This window comes from Saccopteryx leptura, chromosome 3 (genome assembly GCF_036850995.1).
Source record: "Saccopteryx leptura isolate mSacLep1 chromosome 3, mSacLep1_pri_phased_curated, whole genome shotgun sequence".
In the NCBI taxonomy this organism is placed as follows: Eukaryota; Metazoa; Chordata; class Mammalia; order Chiroptera; family Emballonuridae; genus Saccopteryx; species Saccopteryx leptura.
The window spans coordinates 356,155,304-356,182,021 of record NC_089505.1 but is presented as its reverse complement, the minus strand read 5'-3'; the positions used below and the strand labels follow the sequence as shown (position 1 = coordinate 356,182,021).

The following is a 26,718-nucleotide window of genomic DNA, read 5'->3' as shown; positions in this document are numbered from 1 at the left end:
CCCTTCCCACTTCCTGATGACCACGCCCAGATTTCCCCCATTGCATGGCCAGCCTGGAACTGGAATAGAAAACAATGTGGTCTGGCTGTAGAGACACTAGACCACGCTGGCCAAGACAGTTTGTGGGTAAATTAAATGATAAATTGGTAGCTAGACTAAAGACAAGTAGAGGATTCCAGCTATCTGTTGCTCAGGAATATCTCCCCCAATTAAATTTTCTTTTTTAATTGGGGTAGTAGCTTTAAAATAACCATTTCATTATCTCTCCCAAGTTTGTGGATTGACTGGATTTTAGCTGGAAAGTACTTCTGCTCCTCATGCTATCAGTTGGGGCTGCAGTCACTAGGGGGTTGACTGAGCCCCCATCCAAGATGGCACACACCTATGGCTGGTCTGCTTGTAAGCTGGGAGCTCAGCTGGGATTGGCCACCAGGGCACCTTGGTTTTCTCTGTGGGCTGGATTTCTTACAGCATAGGGGCTGGATCCCAGGAGGCAGGTTGAGGTACAGAAGCAGAAATTGCAGATCCCTTAAAACCCAATCTCAGAAGTTACGTGGCATTCCTGCTGTGTATACTACTAGTCAGAACCAGCCAGAGGGCTAGCCCAAAAGAGGGAGGTGGACCACCTCTTGATGGATTGGTGTTCATCTTGACCACATCAAGGCAGATAAACAGATGGATCAAAGAATAGGTGGATTGAAATAACCTAACTAAAATTTTGAGGAGAGAGACAATGGTGGTGTTTACATACTTTCTGTTGCTTTCTTGAGTTTTCTGATGTTTACAGCAATAAGTAAATTGGTATTTTTGAATTTTAACAAGCATAATACATGCATAAATGTGCATATTTCATTAGTACAGCTTGATGTATTTTAACAAACTGAATACATCATATAACTTGAATCCAGATCAAGAAAGAGAATATATCAGCACTCTAGAGATTTTGTCTTCCTAAGATGAAATGAATTTAATACTTAAAGAGAAGTATCTATTATAAAAAACAACAATTCTTACCAATCTTTTATCCTTTATAAGTGAAACACTTCTTTAATATTTGGAAAATAAGCATGAACTCTTAACTCTTCTTACCATTATAGAGGTGAGGGCTCAACTGGCTAATTTATCCTACAATTTTCAACAAATGAATGGATGTGGGTTTTCCTATCAGTTGAATAGCCACCAGTCTGAACATTTAGCAAATTGACTGATAACCTGTATCCTTACCAAAGCTTTTTTATCACTGTCTAACTGAATTAATTTCTTCAAGTCTGTTTTGCAATGAGGCATAAATAAATATAAAATCTGGGTTTCTAACAAAAGCATCAACCAGCAGTTAGCTTTGGAAACTAAAAAAAAAACTAAAAAAAAAAAAATTCTGCACATGCTCACAGTGTCATTTTCTATCTTACTATTTCAAGAGGTAATAGCTGGGTTCTCACGAGATGTTGCACAATTATATAGCTCACACTTATTACAAATTATTTACATAGAATTTTGGTTAACTTTTAATGTGCACTTCATATTTCAAAATAGGCAAAAACAATGAAGAATCAAGACTCATTCTCATTCTTTAAGTTAAGTTCCCTCAGGACAGGGGTCGGGAACCTTTTTGGCCGAGAGAGCCATGAACGCCACATGTTTTAAAATGTAATTCCGTGACAGCCATACAATGACCAGTGTACATTATGCATTATCCAATAAAAATTTGGTGTTGTCCCGGACGACAGCTGTGATTGGCTCCAGCCACCCGCAACCATGAACACGAGCGGTAGGAAATGAATGGGTTGTAATACATGAGAATGTTTTATATTTTTAACGTTGTTATTCTTTTTATTAAAGATTTGTCTGTGAGCCAGATGCAGCCATCAAAAGAGCCACGCCTGGCTCGCGAGCCATAGGTTCCCGACCCCTGCCTCAGGACATGCACCTTCCCTGGCTGCCTTATTCAGAAGCTGCCCCCTTCCTCTCACCTGTCAGCTCCCTATATAGCCCTTGTGAGAGACTCAATAGCAGCCTCCAAAGATCTGTAGGGATTACGCCCTGGGACCCGTGAATGTTATATGGAAGAAGGGTCTCCAAATGTGTGATTAAGGTGAAGATCATGTGATACGGAGATAATCCTGGATGACCTTGGTGGGCCCTTCATGTAATCACGAGTTTCTTTACAAGAGGCAGTCTGAGGGAGACTCCACCCGGAAGAGTAAAGCCGGGCAGTGGCAGCAGAGGGGAGCCGTCAGACAGAGAAGACAGTTTTGAAGATGGAGGAAGGGGCCCTTGACCAAGAAATGCAAAGAATGCAGCTCTCGATGCTAGAAAGGCAAAGCAAAAGATTTTTCCCAGAGCCCCTAGAGGGATTGTGGATTTGTGCACATCTTGACTTTAGCATAGGGTCCCTAATTTTGGATGTCTAGCCTCCAGACCATAAAAGAATGAATTTCCATTGTTCTAAGCTACCACATTTGTGGTCACTTGTTACAGTAGCTACAGGAGGCTAATGCAGTTTCTATCACGATTTGGATTGTTGGCTTACCTTCTTTTATTTTTATGTTCCTCACTGGACACTAAGCTCCTGGGGGCGGGACCTTGTTTGTCTGCATGGCAGGATCCACTGTACCCAGTTGGATGCTGGCATGGAGTTCGTGCACACTGAGTGATTCTGCAGCTAATGCTAAGGGGTAGAAGTTTCATGGATGAGACGGAATGGGTCAAGCTTGTTTGGCATAGCGTAGGGTAGAGCCCTTCAGAGAAGGGGCGACTGTTATGAGCAAACATGCTCAGGTGAGAATGAAGGGTTAACATGAGGCTTGGAGATCTCAATGAAAAAAAAATGGCCAGAAAAGCCCTGAGTTCCCACTGAGAATCAGGGGGACTCTTTCCTGGCGGGATGACACAGAGCCAAATTGGGAGGGACTTTGAAAACCACAAGCCGAGGCCCTGGTAGGTTGGCTCAGCGGTAGAGTGTCGGCCTGGTGTGTGGAAGTATTGGGTTCGATCCCCGGCCAGGGCACACAGGAGAAGCACCATCTGCTTTTCCACCCCTCCCCCTCTCCTTCCTCTCTGTCTCTCTCTTCTCCTACCGCAGCCAAGGCTCCATTGGAGCAAAATTGTCCTGGGCGCTAAGGACGGCTTCATGGCCTCCACTTCAGGCACTAGAATGGCTCCAGCCTCAGTGGAGCAATGCCCCAGATGGGCCAAGCATCGCCCCCTGGTGGGCATGCCGGGTGGATCCCGGTCGGGCGCATGTGGGAGTCTGTCTGACTGTCTCCCCACTTCTAACTTCGGAAAAATAAAACAAACAAACAAACCAAAAACCCCACAAGCAGAAGCTGATAAAAGCAGAGAAGAGTATAGTGAAGGTTGGATGGATTTAGACTGCTATGAAGATGGGTCACCTGGGAGGTAGTTATAGCCACCAGCAAGAAAAGTAATACTCTTTCCAAAAAAAAAACAAAAACAAACAAACAAAAAAAAACCCCAAAACCAGAAAGGTTTGGCTTTGAGGAACTCATGAAGTATTTTGCAATTGGAAACTCTTTTAATTTCAGCATACAAATGCGTTTTCTGTTTCAAAGCCTTGATTTTAGTTTGGATTATGTGTCAAATGAACCACAACCTTTTCAGGACTTTCGGGTTCTGCGGCTCTGACGCCTCTGGGGTCCTACCTGATTGGCACAGGGGTTCATTCGGGTGGGGGCTGGGCCCTGCTGCTGGGTCTCAGCTGGAAGCAGGCCTTTTCCATTCTGCAGCGATCAGCAGGTGAGCAGGCTCTCCCCCTCTGGTGGGAGTGCTCCCAAACTCTGGCTTTGTGTAATTAGATGATAAATTATGTCCTCATTAAGAGAGCTTACCAGTCAAAATCGGGATCAATCAGACAACTCATTAATTAGGATCCTTCTTTGTGGTTCTGTTTGGAAGGCTGCTCATTGTTTTCACTGGTATGCCTGAAAACTGCCATCCAGTAAAAAGGTCCATTTGGCAGGATCCCTGGCTACAGACAGGCAGGTGCACATCATCCCTGTTTATAGAAATCCATCCATCACCCTACTGGGGAGGGGGGGAGATCAGTGTGCCTCCAAGGTGTACCACCTTCCCACAGCTGCTATAACAAATCACCGCAAACTACAAAGTTGGAAATAATTCAGAAATATCAAAATCATACACATCAAGATGGGAGCTCTGCAGAAGAGACCTGCCCCCACTTTGTAAGTGGCTCAGCGATAAGGGTTCATTAAAGACCCAAACAACAGAGAACTGAGTAAAATACACAATGAAAGTCCTGCCTGGTCCCATCCTAAGAAGGAACCCCCTTGAGCAGCTTGGTATTTCCACCCTTCTAGACCAGCACGTTTTTATATTTGTGAATTTGGGCCAGCTTTAAAAATAGACTCTCCAGATGGCTTCCTAGATAAGGTGATTTATGGGATTAGGAAGAACCCCCGTCTAGGATGTGCCATCTCCCAAATAATTCTCTCGTTATGCCACGGCTGAAATTTCATCATTAACAATGCACGTTGGCTTAATGGTTTGTCCTGTCTCAGGATCCAAATACCTCCTACAAGATACCCTTTTAAGCCCTAACAATTCCTATAAGAATGAGTGTATTCAGTTGTTATTCCGTCCTTGTGCTCCCTAATCGCATCGCCCGCTTTGTTTATCATCACCGTTTCTGCAATCATTTGTTTGCTTCCTTGCTTTTTTGATCTGTCACCATCACAGAGGTGACACATTTTGTGAGGACAGGGAGGACTACCTGCACCTTTTTCACTATTTAGTTCCTGGGGTGCAATGACACAGGATGCGCCCAGTAAATATGTGATTGGATAGGAGATTTTGAAAGAGCTGGCATCAGACATGAGACCAAAGGGACTGGAATATAATGGAAGGCGGAAGAAATGTGGTGTGCAAGGTGAGGCTGCCTCCCCGGCTCTTCAGCCGGTGCACAGAGCTTGCGATCCGGGGCTTGCTTCCAATTGGTAGCTACGCTGGTTGTTAAATATTTTCATGATTGTTCCTGGGGCCACAGTGAAGCTTTATTAACCTCATAGTTCAGTTCTCTTAATTATCCTCCCTGCAGATTAGTTCTCTCTAGATCTGATATTTTAAAGTCGGAGAAGATGGAAAATCAAAGCAAAAGGAAAGGACCTGTTTTGGACACATTTTTTTTATTTTTTCGAGTCCCAAAAGTTGTTGTTTTTTTCTCTCCTTTTTTTGTGTTTGAACAGCTGTATAAACATTGACCCCCCCCAAAAAAGTCATGGGAACGGGTGTGGATGAAGGATCACGTGCAAAGGAATCTGCTGTTTGCAGAGATATTTAGAGGACAGCAATATTCATGCACCTGTTATTCCAGGTGTGTGCATCAAATCCACCGACCAGCGAACACTTACCTGTGATGGTGGTGTTCTGTGCAGAGGGAACTTCAGACTTAGACTTGCAAAGCCTCCAGAGGAGGAGAAAGTAAACCTGACTCAGCAAATTCCTGTACACGTCTCAGGATGAGTGGCAGCGGTTACCACAGTTTATCATTGAATGTTCATTGTGTCTGATGACTCATGTAACACCTGTCCCCTCTTTCCGCTATAAGCTCCATCTGGGAGTGCTGTCTCATTCTGCTTCTCACAACATGCCAGCTCCTAGCACAGTGCTTGGCTTATAGCACATGCTCAGAACACATGCTCAGAACATGTTTGTCGCAGAAATGAATACATAGTACCTCATTTAGTTGGGCTAGCCCAGTCTAGTGGTGTGACTGGATTTTTAAAATTTGCTCAACTTCTTATTTTGACATAGTTCTGAGTAGCTTTCTAGCAATGCTTTTAGCCTTAAAAAAAATCTATGTTCATAGATGACTTAGCTTTTCTCCTGAAAGAGGTCAACTGTAGTTAATTAGTGACTATTAATAAAAGCAGTAGGAAGAGATTGTTTCCAAATCTTCTCTTTATGAGAAAGTAGTAAAATTAAACTCAAGTGGTATACTTTTTTTTAGTTGTTGTTGTTCTTCTTCTTCTTCTTCTTCTTTTTCTTCAACTAAACACTCCCTTTTTTAATTTAATGTCATGAGTGGATCTTTGCAGCCATTGAGACCAACATGCTTGCATCTTAAGGAAGTTATTTCCTTGAACCTAAGTCCCACCTCCTTGCACCCAATGAGGATGAAAGAAGAATTGAGTTTTTGTGGGGGTGGGAGAGAAAAGGTGCAGACAGGACTGTGTAGGACATTCAGGGGGAATAAGACTGGAAAAGATCCCCAAATTTCTTGAGAGGTAAGTTTAGTCTAAAGCAAAAGAGGTCAACAGGAATGCCTTTATAGACTCATAAAGCCAGGCATTTGTACCAGCTATAGCACACCTACAACCCGCTGTGTTATCCTGATTAATGTGTTTCCTATCCAGAACCTTACACTCCCTACATTGTGAGCCTAAAGCCAGAGTTATTCTTACATGTTCCTTCCTGACGGAGAACGAGGGCATCCTGGAGTTGCTATGCATTTCAGGCAAATCCATCAAGAAGAGCATGTGCACCTTTGATCCCAGGTCTTAAGATGGATAGAGGGAAGAAAGAGATGATAGCAAGAAAGGTCACCAATTCTCTAAGAGTCAAGCGGTGGCAATGAAGTCAACTAAATCTAACAGAGTTTAGCAAATGAAAAGCAGATAAGATGCTGCGGGAAGAAGGGAAGCAGAAGGCAAAAAGACGAGAAGCGTGTTCTTGAGGAGTTTGGAACAGCTGATGTTCAGAACTTACTGATGATCCAAGGAGCAAGCAGAATCCTGGAGAGCAGTGTCTGAGGGTCCATGGTGCTCGGTGTTGGGCAGGTTATACTGTGTGTTTTGTGAGTGACCCACCTCTGCAGTTGCTTCCCCTCAAGGGGAAGTAGAGGGCCTTGCAGGCCACCCATTCCATGGAATCCTAGGCGCTGTCAATGTGCTCGGTTGACACCTATGAATAGCACAGGGTATCAGGGATCAGACGTGGTTAAGGATGTGCTGAAAGGACAGTGGGTGTCATTTCATATCTGATGAGCTCTGCAAGGCCAGAAGGCGTGTGGGGGATCCAGGAACCATTACTAATGAAGTACATCCTTTTACAACATGCACTCCTACGGACACTCTGGGTAATGCTTCCTGTACTTCCTCATTTTTCTTATGTTCCCTCATTTGATTCTCAGCTATCTGGTGAATTAGGTGCCATCATCTACTTAAATGAGGCCAGTGCGAGGCACTGGTAGAAAAGAGAAGACTGAAGCAGGGTGGAAGCCAAAGTACAGTGAGTCTGTAAAGTCATGGTGCACTTTCGACTGGTCACAGGGAAGCAACAAAAGATGATAGAAATGTGAAATCTGCACCAAATAAAAGGAAAACCCTCCCAGTTTCTGTAGGATGCTGTGGCAGCATGTGCACATGCGCAGATGATGACGTAACACTGTGTATACAATGGAGCAGCCCACGGCCATGCCAGTCGAAATGTGGACGGTACAGAGGAAAGTTCAGAGTGTTCTGTGGCTCAGTAAATTCGAATCCATGACCAAAGTGCACCGTGAATATCGGCGCGTTTATAACGAAGCGCCACCACATAGGAATAACATTACTCGGTGGGATAAGCAGTTGAAGGAAACCGGCAGTTTGGTGGAGAAACCCCGTTCTGGTAGGCCATCAGTCAGTGACAGGTCTGCAGAGGCTATACAGGATAGCTACCTAAGGAGCCCTAAAAAATCTGTGTGTGAGCCCACATCGAAACTGTACTGAATAGGTATAAAACTGGGAGAGTTTTCCTTTTACTTGGTGCAGATTTCACATTTCTATCGTCTTTTGTTGCTTTCCTGTGACCGGTCAAAAGTGCACCATGACTTTACGGACACACTGTGCTTCTCCACCTCTCTGCAGTGAGATCCTTCACCACTTGTGTGCAACATTACCAGTTGCCTACATCTGAAGTAAGATCTCGTACTGATTTGGAATGAGGGTCATTTCATATGAAACCTGTCATTAAAAAGCCCTTGCCTAGGTCCAAGATCTCCCAGCAAACACTTATATTTGGAAAGATTCCAAGTCCAGCCTAGAACTTTGTTTGAAACAGTGCCTCCCTGTGTCTCATTTAATCCTGCTGAGCTCTCAGAGAATGTTCGGACGTCCTTGGAATTTTCCTCAGGGGTCCTTTAAGGGTCTCAAAAAGAGCACGTTGGCTGCAAATGTGTTCACTGCGTAAGAAAAATGTGAGGGAGAAAACATAAGGTGAGGGGCAGGAGAAAAACCACGTGTCAGCCTGTGTTTTCACGGACCCTTTTCTGTTTAGTAGTAACACCTACAGTGTTTCCTGTGTGACAGCTAGAAAGACTCCACCGGCAGACATGAAAGAGACCTCTCTTCAGAGGCGGACGTGCTGTACATCCGATCCAACCCACTGAGGATGAACTTGGATATTTAAATAAGCCTAATGGGGTGGAGGGGGAAGGCGCGTCTGGTTAGAACTGTTGGAGGAGGGTGAAGACGAAAGATCAGCAGGAGCTAAGAAATCCAGTTTTTAACTGGACATACTGTCACTCGTAAATTTGGAAATCTTTTCATAACCAGGAGAGAATAGATAACGAGTGGGCCACCAGCAGTTATTCTCATCCTAGGACAAGTGGATAGATACAGCAGCAATTATGAAAATGGTGCCTTAATAGCTAGAGTTTGGAAAAACTGCTATGCGTGACTCAGATGTCTATGGATATGACATTAGGAAGGAATGAGGAGGGGGATCCCTGAGCAGAACCCGTCTTAGCTTCCACGTTTACTTGGACAGATACATCTTTATTCATCGCAGTGCATTTCAATAACCACCATTTATTTATCATCATGGTATTGTAGACACTGACGAAATGATTAAGAAGCAAAGGGCTATGATCCAAGGTCAGAATGAGTTATGTGGGCCAGGGGGGTCCCAAACCGGGCTGACCATCACCATCTCCACACACTACAAAATTGGAGATGTGTAGCCTCAATTCCTAGATGCCAGCATTCAGCAGGTTTGGGATTCCAGAATCTGTATGTTTGATTAGCGCCCCGGTGATCCTGAGAAAGGCAGGAAACCCAAAGGGGCTCGTCTTTGGAAGCACTGGGAGAACACAGGTGCTATGTCTGCTATGATTGTGGCAACGGTGATGGCCATTATTGCAGATATTCTCTGAGAGAACACACGAAACTCCTTCAGGGAACTTGCTATAAATGCAGTTTCCTGGTGCCGCCCCTAGCACTTTTGAATACGTGGATTCCGGGAGAGAAAGGCATCTGAATTTGTGAGTCGCAGCCCCGCTGGTTCTGAAGCAGACCAAACCGCAGACATTTGTGATCTGTGGATCAAAGTCGGAGAAACACTGTTTTTTGAGAACCTCCTCTTTGCCGGGCACTGTGCTAGACTCCATTTCTGCACATTGTTGGATTCCATCCTCCTGACAGTCACAGGGGAGAGGAACTTGTATCACCCCCATTTTACAGAGAGGAAAGCGACGCTCGGGGAAGATAAGGAACTCGTTTAAGATCCCACTGCCCAGAGCTGAGCTGACTTGCAGACTCCAGCTGTCTGACAGCAAGATTTATGTTCTTAATACCAGATTGTCTCCTTGCTTCCTGGAGGTCAGAGGGAAAAAAAGAAAAGATGAATCTTCCAAGTTGGGGCAGCTTTTTAAAATGAAAGCATTTAAACAAAAGTAAGATAAGTGGATTTTGGAATTTTTCACTTGGTTCTTAGACATACAAATGTTGCCATTTCTCTAAAAATAATTCCTTTTTTTTTTTTTTTTTTGCTTTTGTTTGTTTAGTTGTAAAACTTTGGTCGACCTGGAATGCTGAGGTCGCCGGTTCGAAACCCTGGGCTTGCCCAGTCCAGGCACATATGGGAGTTGATGCTTCCTGTTCCTTCCCTCTCTTTCTCTCTCTCTCTTCTCTCTCTAAATATCAATAAATAAAATCTAAAAAGAAAAAAATTATAAACTTTAGTAGCTACAACTGAAAGCAAACATTCTGGTATCTCTTTCACATAGGAGATAGTGCTATGATGTCTGACATAACTGAATAACTGTTAGACCTGACTTTAATGCTGATGTAGTGTTGAGGCGGGACACTCCAACAGCTTTTTCCTTCAAAGAACTCTTGGCTTTCTCTTTTGGAAAATAAATAAAATGAGGAAATGATCAAGGAAACCGTAGACACACCCAATGAAAACAAAAACAGAGGACACTGAAGCTGAGATTTTTTTTTTTTTACAAAGAAATTGCTTCGTTTGGATTTAGTGATCGTGCCCATCTTTTAAAAGATAACTGTTTTCAAAATTATAAATTTCTGCCACATATCAGTACCCCTTTAAATATTTCCCGGGCATTAGAGAAGCGAAGCCTGGAAGTCCAAGATAACTTGTTTACCAAACGGGGACGGTAATTGAAATGGCCCGCTGGAGTTAATGAAAGTATAAACTAGCTTTCTCCACCAGACTACTGAGAGGACTCTGATTTAATTATTTGTGAATTCCCATATTAGAAGCAGCCTTTCATCTATTTCTAGAAGCTGAGCTTGGACAACTCACACCTCGTGAAGGGGACAGGGACTTGGAGCCATGGGTGGGTGAAGGTTGTCCACAAGAGAACTCACAGATTGCAGGCCTCTGGGCCCTTTAAGTGACACTGGATAGACACCATTCACAGTGTTTATGGGAGACTTGACACCTAGATGTGACTTAGAGCCTTCCAAGTTTGTCAGAATCTACTGAACACGCCATGTCCTCGGCATTATGTAGGTGCTCTGCACACCTACCTAAGATATGGGACCATGAGCTCAGGGGACCATGACCACGTGCACTGTTTGCCTTTTGACCACATGTCCTGAACCGCAACGTTTTGTTTTTCCCAAATAAACCCATTTTTCTGGAGAAACACCTGGCTGTTTGTTTAAGGTCAACAGAACGAATAAGTGTACAGGGCTGGGCATGGGTGACGAGCTAGGGGCAGAGGATTATCATGGAGACTTTGGTCATTTATGAGAGCTGTTTCAAGAAAATTGAGATTCGCTATATTGTAATGCGAATACATTCTCCCCAGCAAACTTCAGTTTTCCAAGAAGGATCACTAACCTACATCTTTCTCTGTCCCGTCATCTGTGTCACCTACACCAGAGGTCTCCTTTTTTGGGGTATCCGTTTTTCATGTAGACACAAAGATAGTATTCCTTCGAGAGAGCCCCTGGCTTGGCGGGCATGAGCAAAACGTGCACACACGCATGCACACACGTGAGTTCTGAGCATGGGGGCTGCTTTTATAGTCTCAATAGCTAATACCCTTTCTCACGCCTTCGCCTTCTGTTAATTGATGTCACACTTGCACTTCAGCGGAATATCGGGACCTTTGAGGATCGAGGGACTCATCAACACCCTTGTGCTGCACCTGCGGGTGCCTCTGCCGCAGCTGAGTTTGTGTGTGTTTCTCAACAGGCAGGTGCTCATTACTTAACAGCAATCGGGCAGTTGGTGGGCCATGTCTGCCTGGCAGGGGGATTTCCATATTGTTTACTTTTATTTTTCATTGCAGAAAACATTTATATATATAAAAAAAAGAAAAAATCGATCATGAACCTCCAGGTGCCTATAATCCAGTTTGAATAACTGTTGATATGTCGCCCATCCCGTTTTCTCCGTCTGTCGTTTTCAGAAGAAGGCGTGGGAGAGAACGCACTGGAGATTTTAAAACAAACGCCCAATCTCATGTCCCTTCACTCTCGACATTACTTTTCTAACCCAAGTCCGTTGCTAACTGAGGTAGGCAGAGGACTGGTGCCCAGAAAGATGTCTGAGCCCCAGTGCTCAGAACCTGTAGATATGTCGCCTTACAGGATAAAAAAGAAGTTGGCCGTTGTGATAACGTTAAGGATTTGGGGATGGTGAGACTATCCGGGATTATCTGGGTGGGCCCAGGTGAACCCCATGGGTCCTAATAATAGGGTGGTAGGAGGGTCAGAGTCAAGAGGTGATGCAGGGACAGAAACAGGGAGCAAAGGCAGTGTGGTGTGGCCCTGAGCTAAGGAGTGAACAGAGGCCGCCTCCGGAGGCAGGGATGGCAAGGTGATGGAGATTCCCCTGCAGCCTCCAGAAGGAGGCAAGCCTTCCAACACCCCGATTTCAGGACCTCTGGCCTCCAGAACTCTAAGGCAATAAACACCACTATGTTTGCGGTGATTTCTTAGAGGAGCAATAGGAAACATACATGAACTTTTAAAAATAGGGATAATTGACATTTACAAATATAGATGCATGGCTTCTTTTGAAGACTTGGAGATTTGCAATGCAGCGCCCACAGTCTTTCCTGGCAATGGTAGGGTAATGATCAGCTAATGCTGAAAAGAAGCTACCTCAAACGGGGAATTTCCTTCTTATACCTGGTCTTCTGAATTTGTGGCTCCTTGTCTAGAAGATTCTATGGTTAATATAGCCATAATAACATTGCTCGTAGCATTTATTTTGAATCTACTGGTTTCTCAGCCACGAGCTGAAAGGATCAGGAGCCACTTCACTTCCTAGTAACGCAAATATCTAGAAAAGTTTGGTGATTGCAAATATCCAAACACACTTGCATAACCTACAGCACTTACCTGTTACATGTTGCCAAACACGTGCGATATGGTTGACTTCAAACTGCATGGCTCGTGAAGGTGGACTTCATTGCCTTAGGATTCACAAACATTTGTATAGGGGTGATCACCACCAGTGAAGAATAAGGTTTGCTATAAAAAAGAAGAAGAAGAAGAAGAAAAGAACATGCCAGTTGAGTGTCTCGTAGAATGGAATGCCTTTAGCAGAGACTCTATGGTTCACTTACTAACCTTCAACTGATTTTGCCCCAGCTACTCATTATAAATAGAAATATCCTTTGGTGAACAACATACTAAGGGCTATGACTCATTGACACCTTAATCTTCAATTACTTTAATCACATGTGAGACTTGGGGAATAAAAATCTTTGATTATTCGAAGGGGAGTTTAGGAACTTGGATTAAACAGATGTCTGGCCTGAGTGGAGCCTTGCGTGCTGGGAGGTGGGAAATCCGGTCCAGAATGAAGGCTCTCCGGGGGAACCGGAGCCTGTGGCCCGGCTGCACAGAGCTGGACCTGTGCTCTCCAGCCAGCGGGAGACATACCTCTCTCTCCCCTCTCCCACACTATCTCCCTACTCCTTCCTGATGGAGGAAGTTCTGTGATCTGGAAATAGACCAGCTTGGAAGTCTAGATGGCCCATGAGTGTCTTTATAACTCTAGTTATGCCACCATGGCTGGTGCATGACCTCGCTGAAGCACAGTTTCTTCTTCTGTAAAATGGTGGTGGTGGGGGGGATAATGAACACCTCGTGTGGGAAGGACGAAGGGAGATGAAACATAGCACATGCTTGTGTTGTTTCTTAGGGCTGCCGGAACAAACTTCTACAGATGACTCACAGTTTGGGATGCTAGGGACCCGAGATTCGGGTGTCAGTAGGGTTAGGAGCGCTGAGCTCTGTGTGCAGGAATCTGTCCCACACTTCTCTCCTTGGTTCTGATGGTTCGTTGGAAAACTTAGGCATCCCAGGTCTTGTAGGTGCATCGTCCTGATGTCTGCCTTCATTGTCCATACAGTATTCTCCGTGTGTGTGTGTCTGTGTCCAAATCACCCCTTTCTAAGCACACCAGCCAAACTGCATTAGGATCCATTGCATTTCAGTATGACCTCCTCTTAACTCAATTCCCCTCATAGTAATCAAAGTTGTTTATTATATCTGCAATTACCTTATTTCCAGAAATGGTCACAGTCTGTGATATTGGGAATTATGACTACAATATATTCATTTAGGGGTTTCGAGGGCCACGGTATACCCACAGTGCTCACCACTAGTAGGTGTTCAAACCACGTGTACTTCCCCAGCTTTGCCCTCCCTTGATCAAGAGAATTATTTTCCTGTCATGTAGATATTTAATCCATCAGATTTAAATGTCTCGAAATCTAATATGTCACATTCTCTCTAAACCTTCCTCTCTTAACTGCTCCTCTTAACTTACTACTATTTTTAAGAAACCCAAAGATAGAGCAAACCCCATACTACTCTGACCTTACTCAGCTATGGTATTATATAATTCAGGCAGGGCACAGCATTGAAATTTACTTTTGGACTTTTCTCAGAAAAGGTGGAGCTGAGCGAACAAGTAAACAAGATGAAAGGGAAATGTTTATAAGAATAAACCACTACAAAGCACTGAATTCATTTTCATACAAACGGCAGTTCTCCATTTCAAAGAGCTGGTGTTATGAAGTGATCCGGAGGAAGTGGTCACGTTAAGCCAGGATGTTTCCAGTTGAGCCAAGGCATTGAAGGGGTGATGAGTAAATTGTTGCCTCTGGAAGGGTGGGTGAGAGAGCCTTTTAGGAGTCAAGGCTCATGGATGAGAAAGGGTGGGCTGGTCAAGGTTCAGGAAGTTGGATGAAGGAGGTGGAAATAGTTTAGTGGTCATGGGAAAGTCAGGGCTTCTCTGTGGGAAAGGAGAGAATAAGGTTTCAAAACTAATGTAGGAAGGGCAAGAAGTAGGCACAATTATTCAAGATGGGCATGACAATGGGGGGAGGGGTCATACAGGAGAATCCAGTTTGGGTCCCAAGTTCATGGCTAAGATTTCTCCCAGAATGCTGAGTGCTGGGATGGTTGGGATAATGTTACTACTCACCTCTTACTCATTCTGGGGTCTCCAACCCAGAGCGAGAGGGAATGATGTACTAATGGGAAACAAGAAAAAACACCTAAGCCCTGATGCCAAATTCAAGTCAATGGCAGATTCTATAGAACATGACTGACGTGATGCGTCTTGCCTGCTCTGGTCTCCCTTGCAGCTAGGATGCTTGGGTATAGAAACGAGTCAGCCATGTGAACCGAAGTGACCCTTCTGCCTGTATGGGCATATGCATTCTCACCATGCAGATACAAGGATTTGGGTAGTGACCACAGACACCCACCTTTGACAGACATGACAGTGGTTTCTATGAAGAGGTCCAGTGGCAGTTCCTAGATCCGAACAATTACAGTAATGCACGTCTTTCTGTGATGGAGAAGTTCATAGATTGACGTGGACAGAAAGGCCGAAAGAGGGGCGTGGGGTGGTGCTCCTCTCCCCCACGGTAGGGAGTGGGCTTCCCCAGCATGGCTGCCACTCTGCCTCTTCAAAGGCAAAGAAGAGTGTTATCTGGAAAATCATCCCCAACTCAACAAGGCACAGGCTTGGGTCAATGGGTCTGCTCCTTCCAGCTGATTAGTTGACTGTGTTTGGATTGAACTGGCAGTAAAACAGAGCAATCCAAGTTGAATCTAGCAATATTTTCAAAGTAAGAAAAGGGCTTTGGAATGAGTATCTTAAAATACTGTCATTTCAAAGAGCTGTCTCATTAGAAGTAAGCAAATGAGGCAAACACAGTTGAAAGGCTGGGCTCGTGTGGTTGAAAGTCTCTGTGAGTGACAGGGACCCACCTTCATGTGCTTCCTGCCTCCTTTCTCTGTGAGGCTGTATGGGGAGAGATTTAAAGCCCTGGCTGTACCCTTAGATCCTTGGATATGTGTGACCTGCCCTAAGGTGAGTTTATTATGAAGTCCCAGGGACCAAGGTATCACTTTTAATAGAGCCATCAAAGGCCTCCATTAGAGTACATTAGCATGTGACCTTCTGTGTGCTTAGTAAATAACTTCCAAAGATCTACTCTGTGTCTGCAAGTGTTCAAAGGGAAAAAGACTAAAAATGCCATGGGTTTTGTTTTCTTAAGATTGATTTCTTGTCTTTACCCCCCCCCACACACACACACACACCCATGCTCACCCAAAATTCATATCCACCAGGATCTCAGAATGTGTCTTGATGTGGCCTGACCATGCAGTGGCGCAGTGGATAGAGCATTGGACTGGGACGCGGAGGACCCAGGTTCAAATCCCCAAGGTCACCAGTTTGAGCACAGGCTCATCTGGTTTGAGCAAAGCTCACCAGCTTGGACCTAAGGTCGCTGGCTTGAGCAAAGGGTTACTTGGTCTGCTGAAGGTCCACGGTCAAGGCACATATGAGAAAGCAGTCAATGAACAACTAAGTCATGAAAAACTGATGATTGATGCTTCTCATTTCTCTGCGTTCCTGTCTGTCTGTCCCTACCTATTCCTCTCTCTGACTCTCGCACTGTCTCAGTAAAAAAAAAAAAAAAAAAATGCGTCTTGATGTGGAAGTGGGGTCTTTGCAGATATAATGAATTGATTTCATATTGGAATAAAGTGGGCTCTAAAACCAATGACAGCTGTCTGTCCATATAAGCTAGATGAAGACACACAGCAAGAAGTCCATGTGACAATGGAGGCAGAGTTGGAGGGATGCAGCTTCAAGCCACAAATCACCAAGGAAACCTGGTAGCTACTGGAAGTGAGGAAGAGGCAGGGAAGGATTCTTCCCTAGAGCTTCAGAGGGAGCAGGCCCTGCCAACATCTGGGACAATTGATCTATAACCTGAAGTCTCACCGCACAAACTTGCAGGGCAACACTGATGAGCATTCCAATTATGATCCTGGAATCTGGGGTTTTATTATATGTACATGGCTTGTGTGCCTCCTCTTCTTTTGACAAAGTGAAGGTCATCTTTTTCTTCCTTTCTGATAGTCGGTAGAGGGATTAATGATCTAATGTTTATAAAGCAGTTTTTGGAAGTTTGTAAGTGCTCATTTTTATTACTCTAGTATCTTGTCCTTTGTTCTAAAGACCGAGAAATTTGAGGTGAAAAGATGTCAAATAAAAAGTTGTCCAAGTGCCGGCCAATTGACTCAGAGGTAGAGCATCAGCCTGGCGTGTGGATGTCCCAGATTCCACTGGGCACACACAGGAGAAGCAACCATCCGCTTCTCCACCCCTCCCCCACCAATCTCTCTCTCTCTCTCTCTCTCTCTCTCTCTCTCGCTTTTCCTCTCTCTTTCTCATTCTCTTCCCCTCCCACAGCCATGGCTCTTTCAAGCAAGTTGGCCCTGGGCACTGAGGATGGCACTATGGCCTCGCCTCAGGTGCTAAAATAGCTCAGTTGCCGAGCTCAGAGCAATGGTCCCAGACGAGCAAAGTATCGCCTGGTAGGGGGGTTGCCAGGTAGATCCCAGTTGGGGTGCATGCAGGAGTCTGTCTCTGCCTCCTCACCTCTCAATTAAAAAAATTTTTTTTTAAGAAATTTAAAAAAAAAAAGGTTGTCCAGATAACCATCATCTCCAGCACAAAAGATGTGATTGACCTTCTTCCTTGGGGAACATTTTTCGCTCTGCTTCTCTTACATCTAGACCTGCATTCTGAGCAGGGGAGCTGTAGGGAAGAGAATTCATCAGGTGTGTGATGGGAGTAGTGGAACCTTTCCGGTGTCTGCCATAGGAGAAGTGTTTTATACACACTGTCTTATTTAATACTCCAAAAATATGCATGGGAGGTCATTACTGGCATACAACACATCAGTGAACAAGTGCTCATAGCAGTTGAGTAGTCATGCATCACTTGGTGAGGATACATTCTGGAAAAGGACTCATTTGGCAATATCGTCATTGCAGAACATCACAGAGTGCGTGCACACAAACCTAGATGGTATAGCCTACTACACACCTACGTTGGATAGGATAGCCTGTTACTCCAGGACACAAATCAAGACACATGTTACTGTACTGAATACTGTATGCATTTGTAATCTGTTGAGCTAAGATGTCTCAATGGCTATGATGTCACTAGGCAACAGGAAATTTTAAGTTTCAATATAATCTCATGGGACCACCACTGTATATGTGGTCCATTGTTGACCAAAACATCGTTACGTGGTACACAAAACCGTACTCTATTCAGGTCCCTCCGCAGAGAAATGGCAAAGACACTTCTTTTGAAGACATTGCTGTTTGGCTTCAAAAACTCTGAGCTCTTTCTGCTCCCCTGTGCTCAAGTAGAAGGCAGAAAATAAGTATGTTGGGAAGCGTGAGTTTGCAGAAGGGGAGCACACAGGTCTGCATGGTACTATTAGTGTTTACTGTTGAGGGTTTTTTTTGCAAACAAAATTGTTTTTGAAGAATGATGCTTGGTTGTGTTCACATGGAAATGACTGGTTCCGGTCAAAGTTAATGGATCAGATCTGACTAGGTATGTAAGATAGGTACTTTGGGAAGATCATTTGTAGCTTCCCCAGTCTTATTTAATGAGCTGGAAAAAGTAATTTACTAGGTTTAATGGAGAGGCTGGAAAATAATTTACTCCAAAGCCCCCAAACATTTTGTGACTTGAGACCATAACTTATTCACCTTGCAGAGTCTGGTACATTGCCTCCTCAAACAAGTCATATTGATCTTGAAGTTGTTTTGTTGGGATACAAAATAGGCTAAAATATTCATACAATGCATCAAGGGAAAAAGAAACCAGGCAGCCATTCACACTCTAGTATAAATAGCCTCACAGGGGATTTCTTTCTTTTAAAAGGGAGATTGAATTTGGAATTATTGAAGGAGGGGAATTAAGTAATAAAGGTGATCATTGTATGTTAAATTCTTTTGGGGAGAACTTTGGAAAGAATCTAAGGACAATGACTTGAGGATTGTCAGCAACAAAGATATTCTGGTCTTGCCTTATAATTTTTCCCAAGAGAAATTGTTACTCTGTCATATTGTTGCCATTTCTGAAGAATAACTTTTTGACAAGTGCAGAAATTGGTGAGTCTGCCAGTTTTCCCACCCTAAGTGTCACTGAGGACCTTACCAGCTGCCAGGGACCATGTTAAGCCCATTAAACACATGGTCTCATTTCATCTCCAGTGTAGCATTATAAGGTCACGTGCTACTTCACTGGCTGCAAATGGTGCTTGTTCTGCACTGTGCTAAGCATTTTAGACATTTTAACTCAATCCTCACAACAACCGTCTGGTATAAGTGCTATTATTTCCCCATTTCATAGACCCAGAAACTGAGAGACCGAGATTGGCTGACTTGCCCCAGATCCCACAGCTGGTAGGTTATGGAGCTATGATTTATGTCCAGGTATTCTAGCTCCGGAGTCAGCACTCTTAACCACTGTTGTTTGTGATGTTATCCTTATCAGTGAGGAAACAGAAGCAGAGAGGATAACAGCGTGCCCAGAGTCACCCAGGCAGTAATAATGGAGCAGGGTGCCCAGAGTCACCCAGGCAGTAATAATGGAGCAGGGACGGAGACCCGGGCAGCTATACAACTGCGTAACCTACAAAGCTCAGCCCTTCTGCCATCCTGCACGTTTCTACTTGGATCACCCATTCCTAAAGCCACACGCACGTGCTTCCCCCTCAGTACTGACTTCACTGTGGAAACTTAAGAAAACGTAACAATAATAAGGGAAAGGAAAGGAGTGAGCTTCGTTGTTTGTTTAGCTTACTGTCTAGTTTAATTCTGAAAAGATTTTGGAGAATGGTTTGTGTATGAGAGGTCTGAATTTTCACTGAATCAGTTGCCAGAGTTAAAGATGATCTTAACCTCAGATGAAGAGCAGTCAGTGCTTCTTACTCTTTCAGTTTACAAATCGGCTGAAGATCTTGTCAAAATGCAAATTCTGCGTCAATGGGTCTGGGCGGGGCCTGGGATTCTGCATTTCTCCCCAGCCCCCCAGGTCATGCTGATACTCCTAGAATGTGCTCCATGCTTTGAGTGGTTGCTTCAAGGCTTGAGCATCGCGTTTTCCCAGACTAAGCGTCAGAATTTATCCCAGGGTTCAAATTGGAAGCATGGCATTTTCACAGGAAGAAGAACATTTAAGGAGTTTGCAGGATTGACACTGAGGAGAGAGAAGCGCTGAGGTGCACAGACACCCGAGATTGGAAGGGACTTTAAGGGTCATCTGGTGCAGTCATCCCACTGATGTCTGAGTCCTCTCATATCCCTCCCTGCCTGGTCAGCCCTTGAGTTACAGAATTATCTGTGATGAATAGAACTAAACATTCTAGAATAAGAGAATTTCAAGCCAGTGCCTGAATCACAAAAATTAAGAGTGACAGGCGGGGGAGGGGGGAACTCTGTGATAACTCCTACTCGTCCAGACAGACTTTCGCTTCCGTGATACATTCTCAGAGCCTTTGGATATTTATTCCCAAGCTCTCAAGGCTTACCGTTTCCTAAGAAGAACAGTGCACTCTGCCAGACAACCAGCTGGGAGCGCGTCGGGTCCCAAACACCTGCGTCCCGCAATGAAATACAGTTTCCAGTGCTGACTGGCAGACGGGCAGCAGCGACAGCTGTCTGGCCGCTGGGCTGCCCCTTCTCCGCACCAACACCACATCCCAGGGCCTTGAATCACGAGACCGTGAATAACTTCTTCTCGTTGTTCATTTCACCACCTGAACCAAAGCTGCTCCTATTGCTGGGCGTTCTGACGAGGGGACGCCAGCTTCTCCTCTCTGGTCAGTGTGTTCTCTGGCTGTCGTTTGCCAGTCCTGTGCTTTCTGTTCCAGGTGCCCGGGGAGAGCGAGAAGCAGTGGAGGCCAGCCCTGGTGGTACTGACCGAGAAGGACCTTCTGATCTACGACAGCGTGCCACGGCGGAAGGAAGCCTGGCTCAGCCCAGCACACGTGTACCCTCTTCTCGCCACCAGGTAGCCGCGGGTCTGTGGTTGGGGGTGACGCGTTTGCAGTTTGGAACGGTTTGAATCAGTTGCAATCATTTCAGTACCTTATATTACGACTTACTGTTGCAGCAGGAGCTGGGGGCTACCCCAGAGTAGAGCCACCCGTTTAGGGGTCCCCAAACTTTTTACACAAGGGGACTAGTTCACTGTCCCTCAGACCATTGGAGGGCCACCACATACAGTGCTCCTCTCACTGACCACCAATGAAAGAGGTGCCCCTTCTGGAAGTGTGGTGGGGGGCCGGATAAATGGCCTCAGGGGGCCGCATGTGGCCCGCGGGCCGTAGTTTGGGGAAGCCTGAAGATGAATGATTGGCAGTGGCCCAACATGGGGCAACACAGAGACAAGGGGCAAACCACTCACCCATCGTGAAGGAACTGTGACATCTGTGAGATGGTCCCTGCCTGGTCACCGTCCCGGCTCTCCAACCCATCCCCTTTGAGATGAACTGTGCACATGTATTCACGATCGTGAAGCTCACGCAGAAAGACTTGTCGAGCAGGTGTCTTCACTTGGTCGCACAGAGGATGTCACGGGTAAACGTCCCACTGTGTTTTTTTAAAGCTTGCTTAGCATAAGACCCCATAACAAGTTCTTCCTCAAGTGTGTGATGCTTGCTAGGGAGGTGGGGCTGCCAGGGTGTGTCTGTCCCTCAGGACCATCAATGCACATCGATTACTTGTGTGACATATTATCTTAATGCACCGTATGCTCAGCCCCTTCTTTGAAGGCCTGTATCCTGGGCACAAAGTGATGAAACGCGAGTCCTGCCTGTAAGTAGCCGACAACTCCCAGACCCGGCTTCCGCTGCCGGCTGTTTCTGTGTGTGCTCTATGACAGCGGGCAGAGTGGGCACTCCTCCGACACCCGTCTCTTTACCTAGAAGCTAGGAATGCTAACACTGTCTCTGTGGCCTCCCTGGCGCAGCACCTGGCAACGTTGAACCCTTCAATGTCTGTTGAATGAATTATTGAACAAGGTGGACAAGCTCTGGAAGGAATTTGGTCCTACAGACAGAGTAGAGTGGACTGAGGTTTGGGGGCAAAAGACAGAAACAAGATGGGTTTCTGTTTTGGAGGGACGGAGGTGCCAAATAGGTGAGAGTTGACGCTCAGATGCAGGGAAGAGAATGAGGCCCAGCAGCAGAGAGAGAGGTGAAATTGAGCTGAAATGCCTTAGAATTCCTCTCACTTTCAATCATGATTGATTATGGAGACCAGCACAGGTGACCTGAAGGTGGCCAGGACTGACCCCAGGGGTGAACAAAGGAAGCCTTCACGGGCTAGAAACCAGGCCTAGATTACTTAGAAATTAATAAAATAACATAAAATAGTAATTTAATTTTTGAGTTTCCTAAGCCTCAGAATCTTTGGAAGGATAGCTATTAAATATTTACAACAAACCCTCAGATATCAGAACCCAAACACCCTACCATGCCCATATGAAGATTCAGGCTCTATCTTGGGGTTCTTTCAAATGCAGCCCGGTCTCCATCATTGCCTGTGGTTCACATCCACAGTCCCCATCTAACGTTCAGATTCTGAGATTTTCTCAGGGCCCCAGCCAGTTGCTCAATGGATAGAGTGTCGGCCTAGTGTGCGAATGTCCCAGGTTTGATTCCCGGTCAGGGCACATAGGAGAAGTGACCATCTGCTTCTCTCTCCCTCCCTCTCCCCCTTCTCTCCCTCTTTGTCTCCCAAAAACAGTGGCTTAATCGGTCCGCACATTGGCCTCAGGTGCTAAAAATAGTCATTTGATTTGACCATCAGTCCAAGATAGTCTTGCTGGGTGGATCCTGGTCAGGGTGCATGAGGGAGTTGGTCTCACTATCCCCATTCCTTTCACTTAAAAAAAAAAAAAAAAAGAGAGAGAGAGAGGCCCTGGCAGGTTGGCTCAGCGGTAGAGCGTCGGCCTGGCGTGCGGGGGACCCGGGTTCAATTCCCGGCCAGGGCAAATAGGAGAAGCACCCATTTGCTTCCCCACCCCCACCCCCCTCCTTCCTCTCTGTCTCTCTCTTCCCCTCCCACAGCCAAGGCTCCATTGGAGCAAAGATGGCCCGGGCGCTGGGGATGGCTCCTTGGCCTCTGCCCCAGGCGCTAGAGTGGCTCTGGTCTTGGCAGAGTGACGCCCCGGAGGGGCAGAGCATCGCCCCCTGGTGGGCAGAGCATCACCCCTGGTGGGCGTGCCGGGTGGATCCCGGTCAGGCGCATGCGGGAGTCTGTCTGATTGTCTCTCCCATTTCCAGCTTCAGAAAAATACAAAAAAAAAAAAAAGAGAGAGAGAAACTTTCTCACAACTAACACCAAAGAAAGATCAGACTGCAGTCACTGTGGTCTAGTTACTAAGGAGAGAAGTTGGGCTCATGCCTCTTGGAATGATTTTTTAGGAACCGAAGTTTGAACAAGGTAGAGTTTCTAGGTGTCAGGAAGCTCGAAGGTAAAACTCACCCTGGGATATTACAGTTTCTGGGTGTTCTAATGGAGGCCACTTTTTTACTCATGCACGCGTGTGCTCACTCACTCAGGATGTAAAAACTTCAGTTCGTCCATCACAGCAGCCACATTTCAAGTACTCAGCAGTTGTGGCTGGTGCCTACCATTTTGGACAGCACAGATCGGAACATCCCATCATCGCAGAAAGTTCTATGGGACAGCACTGCCCTAGAGCATACATAAATGATTACCTGAGAAATTGTGATGATTCAGGCAAGTGACGAGACTGGACGAGGGTGCCCCCCCAGCCGCCGGCCCGAAGCTCAGATGGCCTGGCGGGACGTCATCTCGGACGCTCTCCGGGCTGTCTGCATGAACAGGGCTCCAGCAGCTCGGGGCAGTCTGGAGGAAGTCGTGGAGGAGAACCTCTGAAACCAAAGTATCCAGAAAGGGGCCTGGGAGCACAAACACAGGAAATGCCACAGAGGAGGTTTGGGTCAGGAGTGCCAAAGGTATGTGTTCCAGGCTAACATGTCACGGGGATGCCAGGTCTGGACTGAGGACAAGGCACATGAATAGCCTAGAACCATAAACCTGTATCCAATAAGGAAATAGAAGATTAGAAACCCCATCAGTGCAAACTGTGCTCATTTAGAAAAAAAATGTGCAGCATAAAATGTCGGTGTCACCATCTAAACATAAAGCAGATACAACGGTGACACTGCACCTCCCAACTTACTGCCCTGACCCAGATGACCCAGCCTGAACCCTGAATTGCAAAAGAAAAATGTGCTATTAGATGTGCCTATCAGCCTGAGGAGCAATGATACAATCAGGCCCATCACCGTGACCCTGATCTCCAGCGGCAGCCTGTGAGGCAGTCTGTCCGAGCTGCTAGGATGCTAGGACTTCATGGGCTCTTCGTTCTTGCCTCATCCCCTCAAGCCAATAGGTGAGTTTCTGCCTGCTTTCGAGCAGCAGCCTGGAAAAGAAGGAGCTGGAGTTTCCAGCTCAGTTTTTTTCCCACCAGGGTGAGGCTCGGCCCCAGGCGGATCCCGCCACCTCCCTCCTTCCGAGTGCGCCTCTGCCAGATGTGTTTGGTGAACGTCCTTGTCTCCAGAGGCCGGGTCGGGGGTTAGGGGCGGGGGGCTAGCTGGGGAAATGGACATAGTACAAATTTGGCTGTACTTACGCATCAGCCACCCCGGTTTGCACACACATTGGTCCTGGTCCGCCTCCTTCCATGACTCTGAGGATGAGCCTACAGAAAGACCCGTGGAAAGCAAACAAACCACAAGGAAAGGCGCTTTCCCTTTCCCAAGTCATCAAGCTGGGGAGAGGTACCCTTTTGTAGCTTTAGGCGGGGCTTGTGAGTGAGACCCCTGGAGCAGGGTTCACCCCAGCTGAAGACTGAAGCCATTCTATCCTCGCAGGTGAGGCTAGCTCTCTAAGGTGGCAGGTGGGGAGGAAGCTGCTCATTTCCGCCGGAAGTGGTAGAAATCAAAGGAAAACTCTAGATCCTTCCGTCATAGAAGTTAGCCCAACACGTCTATTGGCAGCTTCTCTAGCCACATGTTTAAGTTCATCAGGGGACTCCTTCCTTTACTGCCCCTGTGCCCTATGCACATGTGAAACTCTGTCCTTTATGTATGAGCGTTTGGGCACATAGCCTAGCTCCGGGGTCGGGAACCTATGGCTCGCGAGTCAGATGTGGCTCCCCTCCCCCAAGCCAGAAACAAGGAGGCAGTCAGACAGACTCTCGCATGCACACAACCGGGATCCATCCGGCACGCCCACCAGGGGGTGATGCTCTGCCCATCTGGGGCATTGCTCTGTTGTGACCAGAGCCATTCTAGTGCCTGAGGCAGAGGCCACAGAGCCATCCTCAGTGCCCGGGCCAACTTTGCTCCAATGGAGCCTTGGCTGCGGGAGGGGAAGAAAGAGACAGAGAGGAAGGAGAGGGGGAAGGGTGGAGAAGCAGATGGGCGCTTCTCCTGTGTGCCCTGGCCGGAATCGAACCCAGGACTCCTGCACGCCAGGCCGACACTCTACCACTGAGCCAACCAGCCAGGGCCAGATGTGGCTCTTTTGATGGCTACATCTGGCTTGCAGACAAATTTTTAATAAAAAAATAATAATACTGTTAAAAATATAAAACATTCTTCTGTATTACAATCCATTCATTTCCTACCGCTCATGTTCATGGTTGTGGGTGGCTGAAGCCAATCACAGCTGTCCTCCGGGACAACACCAAATTTTTATTGGATAATGTGTAATGTACACGGGTCATTGTATGGCTCTCACAGAATTACATTTTAAAATATGTGGCGTTCATGGCTCTCTCAGCCAAAAAGATTCCCAACTCCTGGCCTACCTAGTAGCATTATTTGTCTTTGAGTGCATTTTTCTAAAGAAGAGGAGTTCTGTCTTCTTAAAATTTCTTTTTAAAATCTTTTATTGATGTATAATTTATAAACAGGTACACACATCTTAAATGTACAGCTTAATTTTTACTTACAGATAGAGAGCCACGTCTTCTAAAATTGTATTATATGTTGTCTACTAATTACTCATCCTGGGTGACATTGGAAATGGTAGGACCATTTCCAAACATAGTGAAGTCCTCAGTCAACATAGTTGATAGATAGGGTCTTAGAAACTGTGACTTAAACCAATTTTCCCACCGGCTAATTGATTTAAATAAGAATTAAGTTCTTACAGCATATTTCTGTATGTCAATTAGTGTAAGGTAAAATTGGTTTCCGGAAGTGCATTGTTTCACTTAAAGGTAGTTTCCTAGAACCTACTGACAATGGGAAGTGAGGGCTTACTACAGACCAGGAGGTAGTAGACCAGTGGCTGATCTTTGTAAGGGGAAACTAGGTCAAGGTCAAGTACTTTACATGGATTCCATCAGCGTCTGCAAAACTTGTCCAATTTAAGAAAATTATCTGGCTGTTGATTAAAGATTCCTATCCTGAGGACCCTTCCCTGAAGATTCTGGCTCAGCAGGCTGGGTGGGGAGTCAGGAACACACGTTTTTAACAAGCATTGGGAAATGTAGTCCTCAAGGTTCCCACATTTAACCTTCACAAGTCTATGAGGCTTAGGTTTTATTCTCATTTCACAAACACAGCGCGGGACTAAGTAATCGGTGACGTGACTTACCCGCAGTCATGCAGCCAGGATGAAGGACCCGAGGTCCTAATTCTCTGTCTGCTTCTTAATTCTCTGTCCACCACTGTACTCTGCAGCCTCCCAAGAGCATGTTCTTGTTCCCTCAAGTGTTAGTGGCTCTTTGAGTAGCCTTAGTTTCTCATATAAAAATGTTTCCTTCACTCTCCTGATAACTCAATCTTCACTTCTACTGCAGAGTGATTATTGTAGCATCCACCGGGTATGAGAACAAACGTCGGAGACTTTCAGGAGTTAAGATGTTACTTTATTGGCCAGTTTAACCTGCGCAGGGGTGAACTCCCGAGATGTCCGGAGACACCGTGCTCACAAGGAGCTGCAAATGGGAGCCGCACCTGGAGCTTACAGCCAGGCCCTTATATATCCTAAGTGAGCAAGCATAGTACAGAAGCAGATGTGGCAGTTTAGCTATTGGCTAGGGAGGTCACAC

General features: G+C 45.8%; 1 protein-coding gene across 1 annotated transcript in view; it reads left to right on the top strand.

The window, feature by feature from the left end:
- The window catches only part of SNTB1 (syntrophin beta 1), a 225,549-nt gene that overhangs the window by 175,230 nt on the left and 23,601 nt on the right, over window positions 1-26,718 (top strand). The window contains exon 4 of the mRNA XM_066379422.1: window positions 20,489-20,628. Within this exon, the coding sequence (XP_066235519.1) occupies window positions 20,489-20,628 (140 nt within the window). The remainder of the gene's footprint in view (window positions 1-20,488; window positions 20,629-26,718) is intronic.